The sequence below is a fragment of the Balaenoptera musculus genome, chromosome 10 (genome assembly GCF_009873245.2).
Source record: "Balaenoptera musculus isolate JJ_BM4_2016_0621 chromosome 10, mBalMus1.pri.v3, whole genome shotgun sequence".
Lineage (NCBI taxonomy): Eukaryota > Metazoa > Chordata > Mammalia > Artiodactyla > Balaenopteridae > Balaenoptera > Balaenoptera musculus.
This window is the reverse complement of record NC_045794.1, coordinates 8,146,114-8,169,142: the sequence shown is the minus strand read 5'-3', so window position 1 is coordinate 8,169,142 and position 23,029 is coordinate 8,146,114. Positions and strand designations below refer to the sequence as shown.

The following is a 23,029-nucleotide window of genomic DNA, read 5'->3' as shown; positions in this document are numbered from 1 at the left end:
TTGACACCAAAAGCAAAGGAAATAAAAAAAAAACAAGTGGGACTACATCAAACTAAAAAGCCTCTGAACAGCAAAGGAAACCATCAGCAAAATAAAAAGGTGACCGACTGAATGGGAGAAAACATTTTCAAATTATATACCTGATATGAGGTTAATATGCAAAATATATAAAGAACTCATACAGCTCAACAGCAAAAAAAAAAAAAAAAAAAAAAAATCCAATTTGATTTATAAATGGGCAGAGAATCTAAATAGACATTCTCCAAAGAAGATATACAGATGGCCAATGGATACAATAAAAGATGTTTAACATCACTAATCATCAGGGAAAAGGCAAATCAAAACCTCAAGGATTATCACCTCACACCTGTTAGAATGGCTATTATCAAAAAGACAAGAAATAACAAGTGCAGGAAAAGACGTAGAGGAAATAGAATCCTTGTGCACTGTTGATGGGAATGTAAATCAGTGCAGTCACTATGGAACACAATATGGAAGTTCCTCAAAAAATTAAAAATAGAACTATTATACAATCCAGCAATCCCACTTCTAGATGTTTATCCAAAGAAAATGAAAACACTAACTTGAGGGACTTCCCTGGTGGTCCAGTAGTTAGGACTCCGCACTTTCACTGCCGAGGGCCAGGGTTCGATCCCTGGTTGGGGAACTAAGATCCCACAAGCCACGCAACACAGCCAAAAGAAAAAATTAAAAAAACACTAACTTGAATATGCACCCCCATATTCACTGCAGCATTATTTACAATAGCCAAGATATGGAAACAACTTAAGTGTCCACTGATGGCTGAAAGGATAAAGAAAATGTGGCATATACACAATAGAATATAATTCAGCCATAAAAAAGAATGAAACTTTGCCATTTGTGACAACATGGATGGACCTTGAGAGTATTATGCTAAGTGAAATAAATCAGACAGAGCAGACAGAGAGAGACAAATACCATATGATCTCACTTATATGTGGAATCTTAAAAAAAAAAAAAGCTCCTGGATACAGATACAAAGATCACATTGGTGGTTACCACAGGCAGGGGTGGAAGGCGGGCAAAATGGGTGAAAGAAGTCAGAGGTACAAACTTCCAGTTATAAAACAAATAAATCCTGTGAGTGTAATGTACAGCATAGTGGCTATAGTTAATAACACTGTATTACATATTTGAAAGTTGCTAGGTGAGTAGATTTTAAAATTTCTCATCACAAGATAAAATATTTTATAGCTGTGTTATGACAGATGTGAACTAGACTTATTATTTCACAGTGTATACAAATAACAAATCATTATGTTGTACACTTGCAACTAATATAATGTTGTATGTCAGTTATACATCAATCATAGAAAAGATGAGTGAGGTATTCACCTATTCAGAAATAGAAAAATAAATATTTTCATGATTTATATTACTTATTTAAATAATGTTATTATTTTAAAAATTGTAATGCATGCTTACAATATTACAGAGATACAGTATCTTCTTCAACCATTCAAACCACTCTCTGAGGGTTGTTATCCCAATTTTATAGATGAGGAAACCAAGAGAGAACAAGTCATTTAATGAAGTGTTGGAACTAGAATTTGGATCCATATTGTCTGATGCAGAGCCTGGACTCTTCAACATGTGGATACATCATTTCCTGAAAAAAAAAGTTTTCCCAAAGATACTGATTCTATACCACCTAAGTGTCTTTATTTAATTTTCCTTTATCCTGTGAGAAACTTTATCAGTGAATATTAATGTGTGAATAATCATCTTTTTTAATCACCTACTGTGAATTTGGTTCAACCAAGAATAATATCCTCCTAATTACTTGTTACTGAGGAAGCAACATTTTGATAGGTAAAACAATCAAAATAAATTTTGATTAGGAAATTTAGGGTCTGCAAGACCAAGAGAGTAGAGCAAAGTGGTCTTTGTACAACCATAGAACAATTTAGTCATCTAGAAACTTGACCAAAACGTTCAAAAAGAGAAATAAATTATATAGAGAATAATTTTCTATAACTGTCAAAAAAAGACAGGAACAATAAAGAAATGGATGGATTTATTGACAATCATGCAAAATATATTTACACAATAATAAAACTTTAAAGATAAATAACATGGAAAACATTTGCAATGTATATGTAAAACAAGGAGTTATAGCCTTGATATATAATGGGCTCTCTCTTTTCAGCTTAAAAAGAGCAGCAGTAGAAAAGTGGAAGAAAACATGAAGTAACAATATGTGAAAGAAGAAAATACACTGTCAATAACATTTGAAAAAATTCTTATTTGTATAAATAAATAGCCCATCTGAGAGCATTGACTGTCTCTCCATTTGTTTGTGAGAAGAGGCACAGTTGATACAAAGGCACAGAATAAAACATAAAAACAAAAACATAAACAAAAACCCACCAAAGTATGTATCTAACCACATCAAATTATTTCAGCAATTTCCAAATCTTATTTTATTTTTTCCTAAATAAGTCACCTTAATATGTACTAGAAGTCCTCATTGTATAATTGATACTAGATAAAGTCCACTTGTACAAACTAATGTAAAAGAAAGACCAACATTTCATAATAAATGGTGGGGCAGGGGAGTTCAGTAAACTTTATCTTGAAAAATTAAAAAAAATAGTTTTGAAAATAAGTTTATCTTATACTTCCAAGATTTAAGCGGCTTCCCTGGTGACGCAGTGGTTAAGAATCTGCCTGCCAGTGCAGGGGACACGGGTTCGAGCCCTGGTCCAGGAAGATCCCACATGCCACGGAGCAACTAAGCCCGTGCGCCGCAACAACTGAGCCTGCGCTCTAGAGCCCATGCTCCGCAACAAGAGAAGCCACGGCAATGAGAAGCCGGTGCACCACAACAAAGAGTAGCCCCCGCTCGCCCGCACGCAGCAATGAAGACCCAATGCAGCGAAAAATCAATAAGTAAGATTTAAGCTACAATTGTGTATATGCAGTAATTATTAGACTGAGAAAGAATCAAGGGTTGAGAGGGCCATTATTTCTCAACCTAATTTTATAGTAGCAGGGTAGCAAGACTCTACCTCTTGTTTGACTTCTGTAACATGTATAATGTGTCATTTTTGCAAAAAAAAACAGAATACTTTTGGATTTTATTTTTACCCAGAGCATCTCTTAATACTTCGTGCTTCAATTCATCCTCCTTTGAAGCACCTGCCAATCTTCTTAGTGTCCCTGTTGATTTTCTATATTTAAATCATTAACTTGTTTAATTTTGATGTTCTCCCATTTGTCAATAACTTTGCCTTAGACAAAGGCAATAACTTTGCCTTAGACAAACTTAGACAAATCTCTACTACTACTTTCATGGCTTTCGTAAAATCTGAATTACTTTGAAAGTAAATGTAATTGCCGTAGTACACACTGTGTTCACTATTATCAAGTGTTAGCGTCTGACAACTGGTGAAAGGCAGTCCACAATGTCCTTGATGTCATGACACAGATGAAGGAAGGCTAATGCCAGGTAGGAAGGGTGAGTGAGTGGCAGGCAATTTGCAAGTGTCAGCTCATCAGTAAATAATTTTGCTTCTATTGCTTTTAACATTTATTGCTTTCTTATACAACCTCATAACTGCAATGATTCTGTGAAGAATGGGGACTTCCTGTATAATATGGTAAAACTGAAGATGCTTTAACACAATTCTTAAGTGATTCTCTTAGCTCTAATGTGATGTAGTCAAGACAGACATCATTATTTCCACTTTATACTTGACTTAGAGAGCTTACACAATTTGCTTGAGTTCACAGAATCATTGAATAATGTAGCTGAGATTTGTACCCAAATCTTTCTGTACTAAAATCCTGTTTAATCTAATGTATTATACTGCCTCCCAGTGGTATGAACTTATATTCACAGATTATCTGTAATAAATAGTTACATTATTTCCATTCTTCTGGATTTGGGAAGGTTGAAGATTTAATTGTTCATTAGCAAAGTAATTTTTCCCTGCATACCAAGGATGCTCTTTTTAAATATTCACATCTTTCTGAATTTGTACAATTTTACGCTTTAGACATGCAAGGCGAAGTTAATTATATGAAAAGTTAACATGTATAGTGTTTATTTTATCCAAGGCAGTGTATCCTAAAAGTTATGAAACTATTTTTATTATTCCTACTTTAAGAGTAAAATGAATGAATCTTGTAGTCTATGTAACTTGCCTATATTACACAGCTAACAGTGGCCAAGCTAAGGCTCACACGCTCCTGTTCATCTCTAAATCCAAACCATACCTTTAGAGCTGCTTTCCAATATAGTAGCCATTAATCACATTTGAGTATTTAAATTTAAATCAATTATAATTAAATAAAAATTTAAAAATCTAGCCATATTTCAAGTGCTCATGAGCCCCATTGTGGCTAGTGGCTATAGTTTTGGTTGCACTGATGTGGAATATTTCCACCATTGCAGAAAGCTGATTCAACGGTGTTAGTCTAGAATAAAGATAATAGTTTTCTTCCAGATGTTGAACAAAAAACAAAAAACTTGATTTGTCCTGGAGATCTGAAAACTTTGATCTAAGTTTTAACTCCAAAATATTGTTTAAATATTGTTTTTATATCTTCCAAATTTGGCACAAATGGGTTTTTGTACCAGTATCTCTAATCGACCTGGAAGTCGATTTCAGAAATTTGCCACTGCACCATCAGTCACACTCATTGTATTGTGACCCTGTTACCCCACTACCAGGTGAGATTTCAGTTTAAGTGAGTAACCATTCCAATTCTGGATCTACACTCTCCCGTAATTTCATCTGAAGGTTTTGACTCGGGTTTGTAGTCTTGTCTATAAAATGGATGATTCTTTATATAAGAAGCAGTTGATTTTTTATCAATTCAATAAAAGAGTCAAAAAAGGACTCAATAAAGGAGTCAAACGATCATCATTACACTGTGCATCTTGCCTTACTATCTTTCTACACTGAGTTGATTCAAATTTTTATCCAATACTAATGAAGCTGCTAGAGCATTTTCCTGTAACAACTGAAATATCAGTTTTACAGGCCTGATAGTTTGATAGTCTGTCAACTTCACGACCGTGTAGTTATTTTTGCCAACATCCCTACACTGATTTCTGTTCTCCTCACTCCATTTGTCATATTATCTTCTGTGCTAATTGGAAAGAAATATTTCATATTATCTTTTTCTTTGTTTGGGCCCAACAACTCCAATTTTCTTGCACAGCCAACTGCCATCTTATCATTGTTTGTATGGTATACCATAACATGTGGTCCTTCTCCATCTGTATTTCTTGCTTCTTTCTTTTTTTCCCATGGAGTTTTGTGAGGACTCTGCAGTACCATTGCCAAGGGCTGAGTCAGGATCATTTTGGCATATATCTTACATCAGTAGATACAGAGGGAATGTCTTGTGACTTCACAGGACTATTTTCAGCCTCATTTTTAGGCTTTGTACTTAGCTTATTTTTATCCACCTCTCAAAGTCTGAATAAGAGCTTATTCCAGATTGCAGTAATGCTACGACTGCATCAGTCATTTCCGGGCACTCAGAAACAGAAGTAGCACCTGTCAGTATAGGGGCAGGGCACTTTTCACGATTGGTTATCCCAAGGCCAAGGCAGGCATTTGGGTTGGGTAACTTTTCAGCAGAGTTTGCTTCGAAGCCCTATTTGCATCCATAGCTTCTACAGACTTCATAGCACTCACATGGCTCTTCTTATGCAAGGAGCTTTTCAGAGGATGGAGATGATGCTTTTTGCTTTATTCTTCTCAAAGACGAATTCTATAAGGATGTGGTACTGAGGTGTAGGGAGCCTGTTCTCACTATATCTACTCCACAGAGAACTAATTTGTTTCATCAACACTCATGAAATTCACTACACAAAAAGCTGGTCTCCCTTGTGTGTGGGCAAGTTCCTGTGGGGCACTCTAGAACTCTAGCACTGAAGGCAATGGATGGCATGTCTTCTTAGGTGGATCTGATGGCAGGAGTTTGAAAAGTATGATTTGGAAATTATATTGAACCTCATAAAAGTCAGACAAGGCTTACTTATTAGGAGTATTGAAGGGGCGCATGCAGTTTCCTCCTGCTTTTTCTTACTGCTTTGGAAAAAGCTGAAAAACCCTTTATTTTCTTCTCTTTCATAATGTCTAGGATCTGGGATGCCTGGCAGGACTCTTTGCTGACATCTATGGCATACCATTCTTTTGGTCCCAGGTCATTAAGGGATGTTGTCAAGTAGAAAGGCTCCTGAGTTTGATAATCCCTCAACAACACAGTGTGTTGATCAAACTCACATTTGCTGCATATAACAGGAAAAAGGTCCTGAAGTGACATGTGAACTAACCCTCACTATTGTCTTCTGGGTTTTCTTTTCTTTGAAACTTTGCAATTACTCTATTTCCACGAAAAGTAAAGACAACATATTTCTGAACTTGGGGTGAAGCAAGGCAGACAGTAAAAATCAGATATCATTTTAAAATGTTTCATTTCAGTTTACCAAAGAATCTATGAGATTGTTAAGAGTTACAGACAGTGCAAAAAAGGGCTTCCTTATAGATACAGAAAAATCCAGCATTAAAAAACATCAACAGTATTCCAAACAACCACAGTAAAATATCTCTCATCAGTTCATTTAGCCTTAAGGCATTAGTTCTTATTCCACTGGATTTTGGGTCGGCAGTCTCTTGGAGTTGTTTCTCAACTCAAAAGAGTTCTGGAAATCTTGATCAATACACTGGAAAGATCTGAATACTGTCCAAATAAGGACATTCCCAAGAGTCTGTCCTTTGGAGCGGGGCTGTAGGGAGTTTGAGGTGCATGGTGCCGTCCTTTTCTGTGGGGCTCAGAGGTGGTCCTTCTTCATTGAAGTCACAAATTCTGACCTCTAGCTGGTTGCAGACCCTTTGGACAAGCATCAGAGTAAAACAAAACTATCTGTAGATGGACAGATAACAGTTTTGGGGGGGGTTTATGCTCATTTTACAAAAGATAAAATTGGAATACACAGAAGTTGAGTAGCTTGCCCAGGGTCACAGAAGTAATAAGCAAAAAGTCAAGAATTCCCACCAGGCAGCCTGGCTCCTACACTGTAATCCCAAACTACTAAGTGGGATGCACCCCCGCCGTCCCCCACCCCATGCACACCTGTGTGCTGGTGCTCCTGGCAAAGCCATTTACCTTCTGAGCAAAGCCAGAGGAGCCCTCCCTGTCTTCATCAAAACCCATCCCTCTGGCATCTTGAGGGGCTGCTGTCGATGTCCCTGCCTCAAGTAAGCCCCATGGGGCCCATGGTTTGAAGCTGTCTTGCCAGATTTGACTGGAGCAAATTTAACTCCAAGGTCAACCACTGTGAACGCTGAGGGGCTGAGACAAGCTCCCTGCTAGCCATGTGGTGCCCTTTGTACACATGAGAAAAAGCACCCCTTTGGGGGCAAGGGTACTTTTTATGAAGGTACCTCATCTGCCCCTTCTGAGCTGAGACAGAACCGCATCACCCCACCGAGATGCAGGACTTGTTTTGAGTTTTCTTAAAATTGATCATGCCTCCCACAGTGTCCTCCTATTACAGGTGCAGGGCTCTTTCTTAATCCAAAATCGTTTGCTTTAAAATTACCTTCTCCACTTCCAACATTCCAGTTGGAGTATTTGGCTTAGAGATAGATAGTGAGGTTTTTACATCTGGCAGCAGATCAAGCATGCAGCTTGAAGGATTTCATGAGGTTGTGCATCCAGGAATATCAGCACGTCTTTACTACCTGGAAGAGCAGTAGATTTGCTAAGACTTCCTGTAGAGAGGTCAGTGTCTTTATCACGTCCGCCTTCTGTTCCATGATGAAAGGCCATTTCACAGAGCTGTCAGCCGAAGAAACAACTATTCTGTCTCCACTGGAGGATTGTTCTGCTCTTCGGCCATGTTTCATTTTTCTCTGAAAATCATTAGTATGTCTCTTGGTAAGGCTTCATCTCTGATGGACAAAGTTAAACTCTAGAGACTTCTAGTGGCAAAATCCAAATGGTAATAAGAAGGCTGACCTCAGTCTTCGCCTGCGGTGGCTGCGGCCAGGGAACGGGGCTGCTGGGGCAGAGGTGACGCTTCCTGTGCTTGTTTTAACTCTGCCTGTGCCTGCGGTCAGGGGATGGGGCTGCAGAGGCGGAGGTGGCGACATCCTGTGCTTGTGGTATTCAACAGTCCTTCGCCCTGCAGGTGTTTGTGCCAGCCCTCTCTCCTCCTACTCATCCCTCCTGGTGTCTGCCCGATTTGAAGAGGGAGGAGAAATGGCACCTTCTCCATAGCTCAGCCCAGAGCCTAAGGTTCTCACGCTCTTGCAAGGCACTGCGAAGCCTTCCCCGCCCCCCGCCCTGCAGCATTCTCCTACCCAGAACTCACGACCTGATCTCACCTCCTCTGACCACCACTCGGAAGTGGGGGCGAAGTGGGTTGCATCTCGGCAAGGGAGGCATCCGGCCACAGGGAGGGTTAGGGGTTAGAGGAGGTCACTGGTGACCCTGATAGGAGCAGTTTTGGTGAAGCGGTAGAGAATAAAAAACACACCATACACAAACAAAAACAGACATCCAAATGGGTTCAAGGAAGAGACTAGGAGGATAGTGAAGAGGGGATTATTATAGATGACACTTTTGAAGATGTATGCTGTAAAAGGGGCACCAAAACAGCTGAAAATTGTAATCGTTACAGTGCAATTGTGATGAAAGCTGTTTCACCCAAAGGGATCCTTCATTTTAGTTCTAGACACTACTTTTGTTAACTTATTTAGGAATTAAATCAGCTAGCTTGGAACCATTGACTGTTTTATTCTTGCCAGAGAGCCAAGCTCTTAGGTAATGAGACAAGTGAGTTTGGATGAAATGGTTAATGATGGAGAAAGATCTGATGCAGGCACACAACACTGTCGAAAAGAGTGGGCCAGGGGTTCAGACGCGGGCTCTGAGCGGCATCTGCCCGATGGCAGCAGTAGTTCTAGGGGGGGAGACACCGTGGGTCCTGAAAGTATCTTCCCCAGTCAGACTGAGGAACTCGGGCCACACCAGGGCGGTACAGAAGGCCCTGGGGATTGGAGCGGTGAGGAACCAGAGGAAGAGCAAGAGGAAACAGGGGCAGGACCAGCTGGCTACTCTTACCTATCCCTGAACCAAGATCCTGAACAAGAGGAGGTGGATCCGGCACCAGTGGGGGATGGAGAAGATGTAGTTGTTGATATCCAGTGTCGGTGGTATGGTGGAGGAGGCATTGTTCCTGAGCAGGTGAAGCTGGAGTCCCTGAAGGACCTCTGGCTCTGCAGGCCCTGGGGCTTCATTTCCCAGACCCACCATTGGAAAGCGAGGATGCAGAAGAGGAGGGAGCTACAGCACTGAGCAACCACAGCTCTATTCCCATGGACCCAGAATGCGTAGAGCTGGTGAAAAGGACGATGGCTGGAGTAAGCCTGCCTGTGCCAGGGGTTCCGGCCTGGGCTCGAGAGAGATCAGATGTCCTGCGGGAAGATGTAGGACAAAAGGTCCTCCAAGCCGGGCAGGCCGCCCCTGCCTGGAAATGACCACCTTGAGAGTTGCCTTATCTCCCTGCATTCCAGGCCAGAAGCAACACAGGACTGAACACATCCTGGTTGTAATGTTCACCTCCATCCTCCCTGTCTCCCTTCCACATCAAGGCAAATCAGACTTCCTCTCAGAGACCCACTTTATTCGGTTCTGTACATATGGGGACATCGGCCCAGGCCCAACCCACCATAGCAAGTATCATTCTGTGGAGAATAAAGCATCCTATGTACACAGCCAAAAAAAAAAAAAGAAAGAAAGAGTGGGCCAGGTAGAGGACAACAGAGGCAGGACTGGAGCATCAGGAGTTTCAAAGTGGGTACTTGAAACTGGAAAGTAGAACACTGAGCAAACGGTGTTGAAGAACAACAGAAAAACACTTAACATTCTTCCCAATTTTTCTCAAGGCACACCATGTTGACAGTTTTCTCATTATCATTTGGATTTTGCCACCAGAAGTCTCTGGAGTTCAACTTTGTCCATCAGAGATGAAGTCTTACCAAGAGACACACTAAGAGTTTTCAAAGAAAAATGAAACATGGCAGAATAATCTGTAAAGAAAAACATACTGCTTTGGTCATGATCCAGATGGTGAGGACTTGAATACATGAATTTTATTTAACTAATTAGAAAAGGAATTTCCCTTGCAATTATATTTTTATGTTATTCCTTTCTGTGACATAACAAAAAAAAATCAAATAATCCACTGTAAGAAGGGTATTTTGAGTCATTCATTGAGCAATGACATGTTACTAGTTTTGGCTCCTGGGAAATAAAACAGATGGGTTCCCTCCACTCAAAGTACTGAGGAGGGTCAGCATGAGTTTACCTGAGGAAATAAAACCTAAGGTGAATTTGAATCAAGTAGGAGTTAACCAGAAGAGGTGATTTGAGAGTGGATTGAGGACATGCAGGAAGTGGAGGAGGGCTTTCTGAGTAGTAATTACATGGACTTTCTATTTGTTAGTATTATACGTGAATTTATTTTTTTTAATTTTTATTTTATATTGGAATATAGTTGATTAACAATGTTGTGTTAGTTTCAGGTGTACAGCAAAGTGATTCAGTTTATATAAATATATAAAAGAATATATATATTCTAGTTCAAATTCTTTTCCCATTTAGGTTATTACAGAATATTGAGCAGAGTTCCTTGTGCTATACAGTAGGTCCTTGTTGGCTATTTTAAATACTGCAGTGTATATATATATATATGTATTTATATATATATATATATATATGTATTTATATATATATATGTATTTATATATATATATATATATATATATATATATATATATATGTCAATCCCAAACTCCCAATCTGTCCCTCCCCCCACCCTTCCCCCTGTAACCATTTCCCAGGTAACCATAAGTTCGTTCTCTAAGTCTGTCAGTCTGTTTCTGTTTTGCAAATAAGTTCATTTGTTTCATTTTCTTTTAGAGTCCACATATAAGAGATATCATATGATATTCGTCTTTCTCTGCCTTTCTTCACTTAGTGTGGTAATCTCTAGATCCATCCATGTTGGTGCAAATGGCATTATTTCATTCTTTTTAATAGCTGAGTAATATTCCATTGTATGTATGTGCCACAATTTCTTTATACGCTCATCTGTTGATGGACATTTAGATTGTGTCCATGAACATGGACTTTTAAACCATACTGTAATATAATGAAGACTTCAAGACAAATAGAAATACCTACTACTATACACCTCCAAAGTGAGGGACTCAAACTGACAAGCTTTTTGTTAACTACCTCTTCTTTCCATCATTTGTTTTTTTCTCCCAGCTGTCATTCCCAGCTATGTAGCCTCGTGTTCCACTCTAGGCCTATGTTCATCCCTTACTTCTAATCTACTATTTATAGTTTGTGAACTATTCAAATAATCAAACCCATTAGAATTGTGCATAATGTAACTACATAACTGATTTTGAATCAGGATCAGAGTGGGGCATGCTTCTGTATAGTATTTATTAGCTTTATTCTGAGCACAGTGTTTCAGCAGATCTTTATAAAATTAATAAATTCTTTACGGGCTTATGTATTATTCATATATTTTATTTTAAACTCTATTAACGAGATTTTTTCCTCAGTTAAGTTTAATTAGCATAATGTTTAATTTTTGAGTAGTTCACTGTCCCCCATGATGAAATGCAGATTTCCTAATGTATGAAAGTAGAGTATGTCAAGAGACTTTCCCTGTGAAAGACTCAGCTAGTGTGGTTCTATTTTTTCCCTGTTACAAACAATGCTGCAATGTACATTACTACACAGGTGCTTATTCTGAGAATTTCTCTCCAGTAGAAAACTACAAGCTTATAGAATGAATATGCACATTCTTCAACTTTATTAGATATTGACAAATTTTTCTTAAAAGGAATTGTAGCAATTTATATTTTCATTTCCCAATAATGAGAATTCTGGAAAATTGCTTGTCATTGACTCCTCAAATATTGCCTCTGTCATCTATTTCATTTATTTCTTATAGAATTATTATTAAATGATTTCTGGCATCTTCTCATTCTATCATCCAAGTTTTTAAAATGTTTTATGTTTTTTAATCTTTTATTATCCTCAGCTTTAAGTTACAGTACATTAATTACTCCTTCAGTTTAATTTAATCAGCTATTTATTTGATTCATTAAAAAATTTAGCAGATTGTTCATTTCTTTTATTTTTGAATTTTATTTTATTTTATTTTTTTATACAGCATGTTCTTATTAGTTATCTATTATATACAAATTAGTGTGTATATGTCAATCCCAATCTCCTAATTCATTCCACCACCACCACCTCCCCACTTTCACCCCTTGGTGTCCATACATTTTTTTCTGTATGTCTGTGTCTCTATTTCTGCCTTGCTAACTGGTTCATTTGTACCATTTTTCTAGATTCCACATATATGCATTAATATACTATATTTGTTTTTCTCTCTGACTTACTTCACTCTGTATGACCGTCTCTAGGTCCATCCACGTCTCTACAAACGACTCAATTTCATTCCTTTTTATGGCTGAGTAATATCCCATTGTATATATGGTTTAATTTAATCAGCTATTTATTTGATTCATTAAAAAATTTAACAGATTGTTCATTTCTAAACGTTCTATTTAGTTATTTTAAAAATGTGAAGCCAAAGATCTCACAGCAAGATAGAGTCTGGTCCAGCAATAAAGTCCAAGAATACTCCTTGCCAAAAAAAAAAAAAAAAAGTATCTATTTTTGTTTCCTTTATTTTCTAATACTCTGTTTTGGTTCATTACGTACAACGTGATCTTGGGGTCTTCTGATCCTAATCCTCTTTTTCGTTGCTTCTGTTGACTCTCCCAGACAATGTTTTTTTGTCTTCTATTGTGGACTCACCTTAAATGTGGATTTTTCCACATTGTAGGTGTGTCACTCCAGAGTAGTTTTTTTTAATTGAAATAAAATTGGAGTACAGTAACTCCCCTACATATGAATGAGTTCCATTCCGAGAGCATGTTCGTAAGTCCAATTTGTTCGTAAGTCCAACAAAGTTAGCCTGGGTGCCCAACTAACACGATTGACTATATAGTACTGTACTGTAATTAGTTTATAATACTTTTCCTACAAATAATAAATAAAAAATACAAAAACACAAAAAATAGAGAAAACATTTTTAACTTACAGTACAGTACCTTGAAAAGTACAGTAGTACAGTACAACAGCTGGCATACAAGGGCTGGCATCGATTACTCATTGTGGAGGTTCTATATAACATAAGGGTGGGTCTGGTCACCAGAAAAGTCAACCACCCTGTGATTAGAGGGTAGAGACTTTCAGCTACCTGACCTCTGATCTTCAAAGAGAGAGGGAGGCTGAACATTAAATTTAATCATGTGGCCAATGATTTAATCAGTTATGCCTATATAGTAACACCTGGATAAAACTCCAGACACAGACTCCATGCTGGGATTTCGATGCACCTGGTTTCTATCAGGTGAGGGCATTGAGTGCTGTACTCTCACCCCCACCTCTGCTTTGCCCCATGTGCCTCTTCCATTTGGCTATTTCTGAGTTGTATCCTTTATAATAAAACTGTCATCACATGTCTAGTGTCTTCAGTGAGTTCTGAGAGTTGTATCTGTGAATTGTCAAACCTGAGGAGGTTGTGGGAAGCCTTAACTTTGTAGTCAGCCAGGCAGACGTGTGAGTAGCCTGGGGACCTCACCTGTGTCTGACAGTTGGTCTTTAATTTGGGGGATCTGATGGAAACTACGATTAGTTAGTGTCAGAAATGAATTGAAGTGTAGGACACCCAGTTGGTATAAGAAACAAAGCCAGAGAAGATATACTGCGTAAGAGGAGCCTGATACTGGATCCTGTGGAGTTTCTTGTTCCTGGGCTTCTGCTCCAGTAAGTTGTGGTCTCTGAATCCACCAGTGTCTCTCTTCAATTTGGGGTTGATGGTTTTCCATGTAACCTCAGTTCTCTGATCAATCTAAAAAGAGATGTTGATTTTCAGTTTTTTTCTTGTTGTATAGTTGGGAGCAATGACTTCAAAGCCCGTTACATGCTAAACCAGAAATCTGAAGTTCTTTAGAAGATAGTTTTCTTTGTTTGGCCCTGATTCTAAATTCATATACCTACAGGACAGAAGAAGGGCCTCAGGTTAAGCCTAAACTATAACATTTAGGCATCTATGAGCACTTCTGAGAGCAAGAGGGTAGGCCAGTCAAGAGGCCTTAAATGGGAGTTGGGAGACAATTTGAAAAAGCATGGACCAAAGGCAAAATAGGCTGGGTTAAAAAAAGGAAAGATGATTAATAAAAACCTTCTGTCATTTTATTGTTAGCTCTTTTAGGAACAGAACATTGTCTTTTTGCTTGCCATGTTCCCTCTAGTATCTAGGTCAGTGCCTATGAAATAGAAAGTATTCAATAAACATCCAAAAAATGGGTGATCCTGGTTCCAAGTAAGGGGAGTTAGCACACCACACACTGTCTCTCCTACTAAATGTACCTATAAAACCTGGACAGAATGCATAGAACAGCTACTTGAGGACTATAAACTCTATATAGTAGCAGTAATTCTATGCAAAACACCAGAATTCGGGGTACTACAAAAACTAATATTGAATTTACCTCCCCTCCAACCCCCCGTATCAGTGTCCTGAATATAACACACCCAGAAACCTGGAATTGAGCATCTATTAGGTCACAGACAGAGAGAGCTCCAGGAGAAGCAGTCTGGTTTGAGTAGGAAAGTGAGCTCCTAACACAGAGGGAGAATATGAAAATACCCCATTTTTTCTCTCTTTGTTCTCCATTCTTGTGTGCCTCAAACCTCTGTCAATTTCAAGATGGTAGCCACAGCGGCAACTATGACACCTAATGGCCAAAACCCTGAAGGAGGTGAACAATCCTCTCCATTTGGTAGAGCTGTGCTTCCAAGAAGGTGGGACCAAACCCTCTGCTTTTTTCCCCCTCCTTTCTCTCTTTCTTCCTGCTGTATGGTCTTATAGATGTAGACACAATTGAGAAGTGCATGGTAGAGCAGGGTAATTACGTCACAAACTTCTGGCAGGAGGATGGAGAAAAGAAGCTTCTGGGAACCATTAAGTATTGGGCAGGTGATAAAGAGGGAGGGACTTTGTAAAGAGACGCTTGAATCTTATTAGCAAACTCCTGGACTCCCCCTGCCCACACACACACAAGCTGTGCATGCCTACACCTGACTCTAATGTACCAAAGACTTTGAGACCTAAACTGTTCATAATAGAACATTGCCCAAATCCCAGATTGGCCATTGGCTATGTACTTGTAAGAAATATCTGTATTACTCTACAAAGGCTCTGAAAACTAAACTGGAACCAGAGCCCACAGAAGGCCTGAACCTAGCCAGAGTGATTGCCTGCACAAACCAAAAATTTGAATGTGCGCCAAACATTCATACAAGGTCAAGAGTCTCATAACAAAATAGTTATTCAAAATGTCCATAAGACAATCCAAAATTATCCAGCAAACGAATAGCCATGAAAATTTTGACTTGCATGGGGAAAGACAATCAACAGAAGCTGTGCTGAAGTGACATAGATGTTGGAATTATCTAGCAAATATTATAATCAGCTATTAGAAAGTTACTCAAAATACCAAATGAATGAAGAAATAAATGAAATCATTTAACAAGAATTAGAAATCATCTTTTCCTCATCTGAATTGCCTTCTCTCTAAATTGATTACTACTTTTATTAAGGATAAAGAAATTTTTCCATCCTAAATTATGACACCTTAATTTTCCCCAACAGGTAAAAATCACTTTTTTACACTTATTAAATCATCATGCAAAATCTCAAATACAAGGGTTTTTGTTAATTTCAAGCTCATTTAAATATATATATCATATATGCATATATATACAAATATTTCTCATTTTACAGTGCATCCAATGTAAGATATTTCATTTGAATGCTCTACTAAGTTTTTACTTGGACTTGCTCACTTTTTTAATTTGTAAATGTCTTTTACTTACCTTTTAATGTTTTCTCTCCTATGAGCTTCCATGATAGGTTTTCTACTTTATTTAATAATATAATATGTTGCATCTGTGTAACACTTTACAGTATGTATTGTTCTCAGTGAAATTAATCATTTCATTCTCAGTCATAAATTTAACCTGATTCCATCCTCTTACCTCTTTCTCTTAAGAGTTCCCTTTCCTTACTTGTTAGGACAAGAATTTCAATATCTGCTTATTTTTACACAAATTATAAACAAATTTATAACCTCTAGCACTCCATCTCTCATCCTCGAGAGCTCTGTGCCTGTTAACCATTTTCCCTGTGTAGAAACTAGAGTCCATCAGTGTTGTTACCTTATCACTCCAATTCCCACACTCACTCCATACAGCCCAACTTCTTTTTTTTTTTTTTTTTTTTTAAAAGCACTTTTCTTTTTTATAGCTACTTTATTTATTTATTTTATTTTATTTTTGGCTGTGTTGGGTCCTCGGTTCATGCGAGGGCTTTCTCTAGTTGAGGCAAGTGGGGGCCACTCTTCATCGCGGTGCGCGGGCCTTTCACTATCGCGGCCCCTCCCGTCGCGGGGCACAGGCTCCAGACGCGCAGGCTCAGTAGTTGTGGCTCACGGGCCCAGCCGCCCCGTGGCATGTGGGATCCTCCCAGACCAGGGCTCGAACCCGTGTCCCCTGCACTAGCAGGCAGACTCTCAACCACTGCGCCACCAGGGAAGCCCCAGCCCAACTTCTTATCTCGATTTGCAATCCATAGGGTTGGAACAAAGTCTTTCTCTACAATATTCGTGTCATGCAGTTTGCACTTTTCATGAGAGAACCAAAACTACACTCAACGGTTTGAGGTCAGAACTTCCTCAGTAAATGAAAATGTCAAGTCAACGTTAAATTGGGTAATGAGAGGCACACGGTGAGCCACACATTTTTAGTCAGAAGGCAACTTGCCACAAAAAAAATACATAAGTCCCCTACATACAAACGAACTCAGTTTTGAGTGTGTGTCCAAAGCCCAAAAAAGTTAGCCTAGGCACCCAACTAACACAATCGGCTATATAGTACTGAACCGTAATAGGTTTATAATACTTTTCACACAAATAATACATAAAAAAACAAACACAAAAAATAAAAGCATTTTTAATCTTACAGTACAATACCTTGAAAAGTACAGTAGTACAGTACAACAGCTGGCATACAGGGGCTGGCATCGAGTGAACAGGCAAGAAGAGTTACTGACTGGAGGAGGGAGAGGAGGTGGGAGATGGTAGAGCTGAAGGATCGTCAGCAATAGGAGACGGAGGGCAAGCTGCAATTTCACTCACGCCTGACGTTGATGGCACAGGTTCTGGTTCCTTGCTGGGTTCAATTCTATCTACCCTCTTGAACAAACGATCCAGTGATGTCTGGGTAGTACTGTACCAGCTACATCACTGCCACTTTTATGCTTTTCTGGACATCCTGGGCTTGAAATAAAGTACTGTACTACTACTACTGTACTACTGTACTCTATACAGTAAAATACATAAAAGCACAACCATTTGTAGAGGATGCACACATGTAACAATGTATACCAGACACATGAGCTAACTTATGTGATTGGACATGTGAATGCACGTTTGCATCTCTGAAAGTTCGCAAATTGAAGTTTCATATGTAAAGGACTTACTGTAACTCATTTATTTTGTTAAGTGGAGGTTTTTCCTCTCAATCTCCCTCACATATTTCTTTCCTTCTGTTCCCCATCTCCTTTCTGGGAAATACCTGTTTGTTCTGTGTATCTATAACTGTTTATATAATCTATATCTGTTTATGTTTTGTTATGTTCATTTTTTTAATATTTCACATATAAGTGAAATCATCTAGTATTTGTCTTTTTCTGTCTAATTTCATTTAGCATAATACCTTCTAGGTCCATCCATGTTGTTATGAATGGCAAGATTTCAATCTTTTTTATGGCTGAGTAATAATACATTGTATTATATATACCACATCTTCTTTATCCATTTATCTATCCATAGACCGTTAGGTTGCTTCCATAATTGGGGTATTGTAAATAATGCTGCAATGAACATAGGGGTGCATATATCTTTTCTAATTAGAGTTTTTGTATTCTTCAGATAAATACCCAGGAATGGTAATGCTGGATCATACGGTAGTTCTATTTTTAATTTTTTGAGGAATCGCCATACTGTTTTTCATAATGCCTGCACCAATTTACATTCCCATAAATAGTGTACAAAGGTTCCCTTTTCTCAGCCTCTTGCCAACACTTGCTATTTGTTGGCTTTCTGACAGGTGTGAAGTGCTATCTCATTTTTGCTTTTCCCTAGTGATAAGTGATGTTGAACATCTTTTCGTGTGCTTGTTGGCCATATGTGTGTCTTCCTTGGAAAACGTCTAATCAGATTCTCTGCCTATTTTTTTTTTAAATTAATTAATTAATTTATTTATTTTGGGCTGTGTTGGGTCTTCGTTTCTGTGCGAGGGCTTTCTCTAGTTGTGGCGAGTGGGGGCCACTCTTCATTGCAGTGCGCGGGCCTTTCACTGTCGCGGCCTCTCTTGTTGCGGGGCACAGGCTCCAGACGCGCAGGCTCAGTAGTTGTGGCTCACGGGCCTAGTTGCTCCGCGGCATGTGGGATCTTCCCAGACCAGGGCTCGAACCCGTGTCCCCTGCATTGGCAGGCAGATTCTCAACCACTGCGTCACCAGGGAAGCCCTCTGCCCATTTTTTAATTGTGTCTTTTTTTTTGATGTTGAGTTGTGTGAGTTCTTTGTATATTTTGGATATTAATCCCTTATCACTTATATTATTTGCAAATATCTTTTTCCATTCAGTAGGTGGCTTTTTCATTTTGTTGATAGTTTCCTTTGCTTGTGAAAGCGTTTTAGTTTGATGTAGTCCTGTTTGTTTATTTTTGCTTTTGCTTCCCTTGCCAGAGAAGACATATTTAAAAAAAAATGTTACAAAGACCAATGTCAAAACGCATACTCCCTATGTTTTCTTCTAGAAGTTTTATCATTTCAGGTCTTATATTTAAGTTTTTAATCCATTTTGAATGTATTCCTTTGCCTGGTGTGAGAGAGTAGTCCAGTTTGATTATTTCACATGTAACTGTCTAATTTTCCCAACACCACTTGTTGAAGAGGATGTCTTTTCCCCATTGTATATTCTTGCCTCCTTTTTCATAGATTAATTGCCCACATAAGTGTGGGTTTATTTCTGGGTGTTCCACTCTGTTCCATTGATCTATGTGCTTGGTTTTGTGCCACTACCATATTGTTTTGATTACTGTAGATTTGCAGTACCCTTTGAAAACAGGGAGTGTGATACCTCTAGTTCTGTTCTTTCTCAAGATTGTTTTGACTATTCAGGATCTTTTCTGTTTCTGTACAAATTTTAGAACTATTTGTTCTAGTTCTGTAAAAAAAAAAAAATGCCATTTATATTTTGATAGGTATTGCATTGAATCTGTAGATTGTCTTGGGTAGTATGGTCATTTTAACAATATTAATTCTTCCAATCCATGAACATTATATACCTTTCCATCTGTTTGTGTCATCTTCAGTTTCTTTCATCAGTGACTTATAGTTTTCCAAGTACAGTGTCTTATAATCTTCCTTAGAGAGACTTATTTCTAGGTATTTTATTCTTTTTGATAGAATGGTAAATGGGATTGTTTTCTTGATTTCACTTTCTGATAGTTCATTGTTAGTGTATAGAAATGCAACAGATTTCTGTGTATTGATTTTGTATCCTGCAGGTTTATCAAATTCATTGATGAGCTCTCATAGTTTTTTGGTGGCTCAAATATTTGTATCATTAAATTATTCTTTCATTATTGATATTTGTCTTATTTCCACTGTGGATGATAAAACACTCTGAATTATTTTATTCCCTTAAAATACATTAAAATTTGTTTTATAGTGTCAGGGAGAGGGAAATTTCCCTCCTACCCCTCTTGAGTTCTTGTGGCTGGACTAATAATAAAAATTAACACATGACAGGTTAACAGGAAAAAAAAGAAGCAAATATTAATTTGTATGCACAGAGATCTCATAGAAATGGGACCTAAGAAGGGGCCAAAGCAGGCTTTTATACCTTTTAGAAGAATAAACAATAAATTTGTGAGGAATTGACAGGACAAAAAAAAAAAACTTAGGCTTTATTAGTGAAGAATCTAGACAGAGTTTGGGCTTGGGGTAATAAATTAAAGAAGTAACAAGATTCCTTATCTCTGGTGATAAGTGCATCCTACCTCCAGACGCAGAGAGTGCACTTTTCATATGAGAGATTTATTTTCTGCTTTCACAGAGACAGACAGGAGATTCAAACTGTTCTTAAGTAACTTTAATTCAAAATAGTCAATATTCCATTGAGGTATATTTGGGGGCAGTCTGTCCTGGGCCCAAATGATAGCCTGCATGTAATCAATTTTTCTGAGCATTTCCAATTCCATAGAAAAAATGTGTATTCACTCAGCGTTGGTTAGTATGTTCTCTATATGACAATTAGTCAACCATTATTTTACTATTGTTTATGTGCTTATTCTAAGATTAAAATCATATCCTTGACTTCATGTTGTCTCATATATTTTAGTACTTTACCACTCCCAAGAAATACTAGAACCCTAGAACACTTTAACGCAAATTACTTCTTTCCCAACATTTTATTGTTGTCATGCATCTAATTTTAGTTTTACTCTTTGCACTTCTCAAGATATTTTTATTACTGCTTTGTATAATCGATATTAATTTATATTACCCTTTCCATGACTTTTCATTTCTTGGCCACATTTCCATGTTTCTATCGGAAATCATTTTCTTCCTGCTTGAGGAATTCCTTTTAATGTTTCTTTCAGTGTAGATTTGGGGGTGATAAATCCTTTTATGTTTTACATAAATGTCTTTGTGCTGACTTCACTTCTGAAACGTATCTTCACTTGTTATAAAAATCTAGGTTTTCTGTTGTTTTCTTTCACCACTTTAAAAAATATTTATTTTCTCATTGTTTCCATTATAAAGGCACTGGCCATTCTTATTATACCTCCTTCTTTTTGCTGTTTTTTCTTTTTAACTTTGCCTTTAATTTGCAGTAGTTTTACTATAACGTTCCTAGGTATAATTTTCAAAAGTCTATCTTGTTTTAAGTTTGCCAAGCTTCTTTTCTTTTTCAATATTTATTTATTTATTTATTTATTTATGGCTGCGTAAGTTCATAGTTGTACCACATGGAATCTTTCATTGCAGCATCTTTCATTTGTCTGTTTGTTTGTTTCACCTCTTGGCACAATAAGAGAATTTTTGCTTGACTATTTTCACTGTAATTATACATATATAAAATATGAAACCTTCTTCCGGATAGTATTCACATTATCCTCTGGTAAGTGTTAGATTCTATAGATATTGTCTTAATCCAACAGTGACTGAGTGGATTAAGTCTAAATCGCAGTTTCTGCAAAATTCTATCTACCTTTTTCCTACCATTTCACCACTTCTTCTTTATCCTAGCACCTATGACTAAACCTTCTAGAAATTCCATCTGAGATCCTGGATAATTATTAAGGCTCCTTTTCCTTGTTGGAGACTGAATCTAAATTTTTTTCTCCTCAACACCACATGACTGTCACAACTCCACTCTGCTTTTCACTTTTTTCTTCTTAGTCTCTTTCCCTGTGAAGTTTAATAATTTGGCAAATGGCTTGAAGGAAAAATATTAATCTCACTGCTTTGGTCCTCTTTTGCCTTCAGGATTTTGGCCTTTCAAGTGCATTGGCAGAGATTTTTATCTCACCTAGGAGAGTGCCTGCTAGCCATCGCCCTCTGCCCAGATTCTGAGCAGGTGACCCTTCACCAAAATACCTCTAGGAGACGAGTGACTCCCAAAATGTTTACTCACTTCTCTGAATCTTTCCTGTTCCTCCAGTTACCTTAAAAACTTTCCAGTGCCTTTAAAATGTTTTTGTTTGTTTGTTTGAATCTGGCTCTTCTAATTCTTCTCAGCATCAGGTTGCTCTCTCTCAACTTGCATTATTATAGACAGAAGTACATATGAACTTGCAAGTTTATCCTTTTTACATCATTTCATGATTTTGTTGTCAAAGAGAAAAGGAAGTAACCTTAATAAATTTCACATTTTCTTGGAATTCCCAAACAGCTGACAGAACTAATAACATTACTTTTACCATTATTATCATGGCATGACAACATAAAGCTACAGTTTATTATCACTTACCGTGATCCAGAAACAGGGACAAAAGATTTAAATATGTCTTATTTAATTGGTCAAACTACATAATGAGGCTGATATTATTACTTTTATTTTAAGATGAACTCCTTGAGTGAGGGACCAAGTAAATTTGTTCTAAATTCACAGTTAGTGACAGAGTCCACGATTAAATGATCTGATTTGGAAATTAGTTTGAAATTAAGGCAGTAAATAAAGGTCAGTGTTAACTCAGTGTTGAATCCGTTAATATAAAATCTCTCAGTTTCACAGTGCTGTAACCGCTCCTCATTCTGAGAAAAGGAAACTGAAAACTAAGTGCCCGGATAATGACATGGTTATTCACTTGCCATTTATCACATATTTTTGAAGCTTAAAACATTTGAGTCACCAGGCCTCATGGTGGATTCTGAGTGTAGAATAATGAAAAGATATAGTCCCTTCCTTTGAGGAACTTGATAGAAAACTGAATAGTTAAGTGGGCATATATGATTCATTGTGACAAGTTATTGATACAAAAGGCAGTGGAATAAGTTATTATGAGAGCACTTAATGAGATACCGAACCAAGGGAAATTTTCCCAAAGAAGTGTTAAATAAATTTGCAAACTGAAGACTTGAATAGGCGTTGGCTAAATGAAAAAGTGAGGCATTTGAGTTTGAAAGGGGAAATGTTGCAGTTGAAGGGAACTGCAAAAGAGAATATATATAGCACAGTTGGAAAACCCCCTGAAATTTAAGATGGCTCAAACACAAATTATAA

General features: G+C 37.7%; 1 protein-coding gene and 1 pseudogene across 1 annotated transcript; one reads left to right on the top strand and one right to left on the bottom strand.

Annotated features, from left to right (window-relative positions):
* Positions 1 to 4,938: 4,938 nt before the first annotated feature.
* Positions 4,939 to 7,913, bottom strand: LOC118902015 (annotated as a pseudogene).
* Positions 7,914 to 8,835: 922 nt separating this feature from the next.
* On the top strand, positions 8,836 to 9,548 carry LOC118902014 (male-enhanced antigen 1-like). The gene is made up of 2 exons (XM_036865876.1): positions 8,836 to 9,229; positions 9,277 to 9,548. Exons 1-2 carry the CDS (start codon positions 8,836 to 8,838, stop codon positions 9,546 to 9,548), a joined length of 666 nt encoding a protein of 221 aa, XP_036721771.1.
* The last annotated feature ends 13,481 nt before the right edge of the window (positions 9,549 to 23,029 follow it).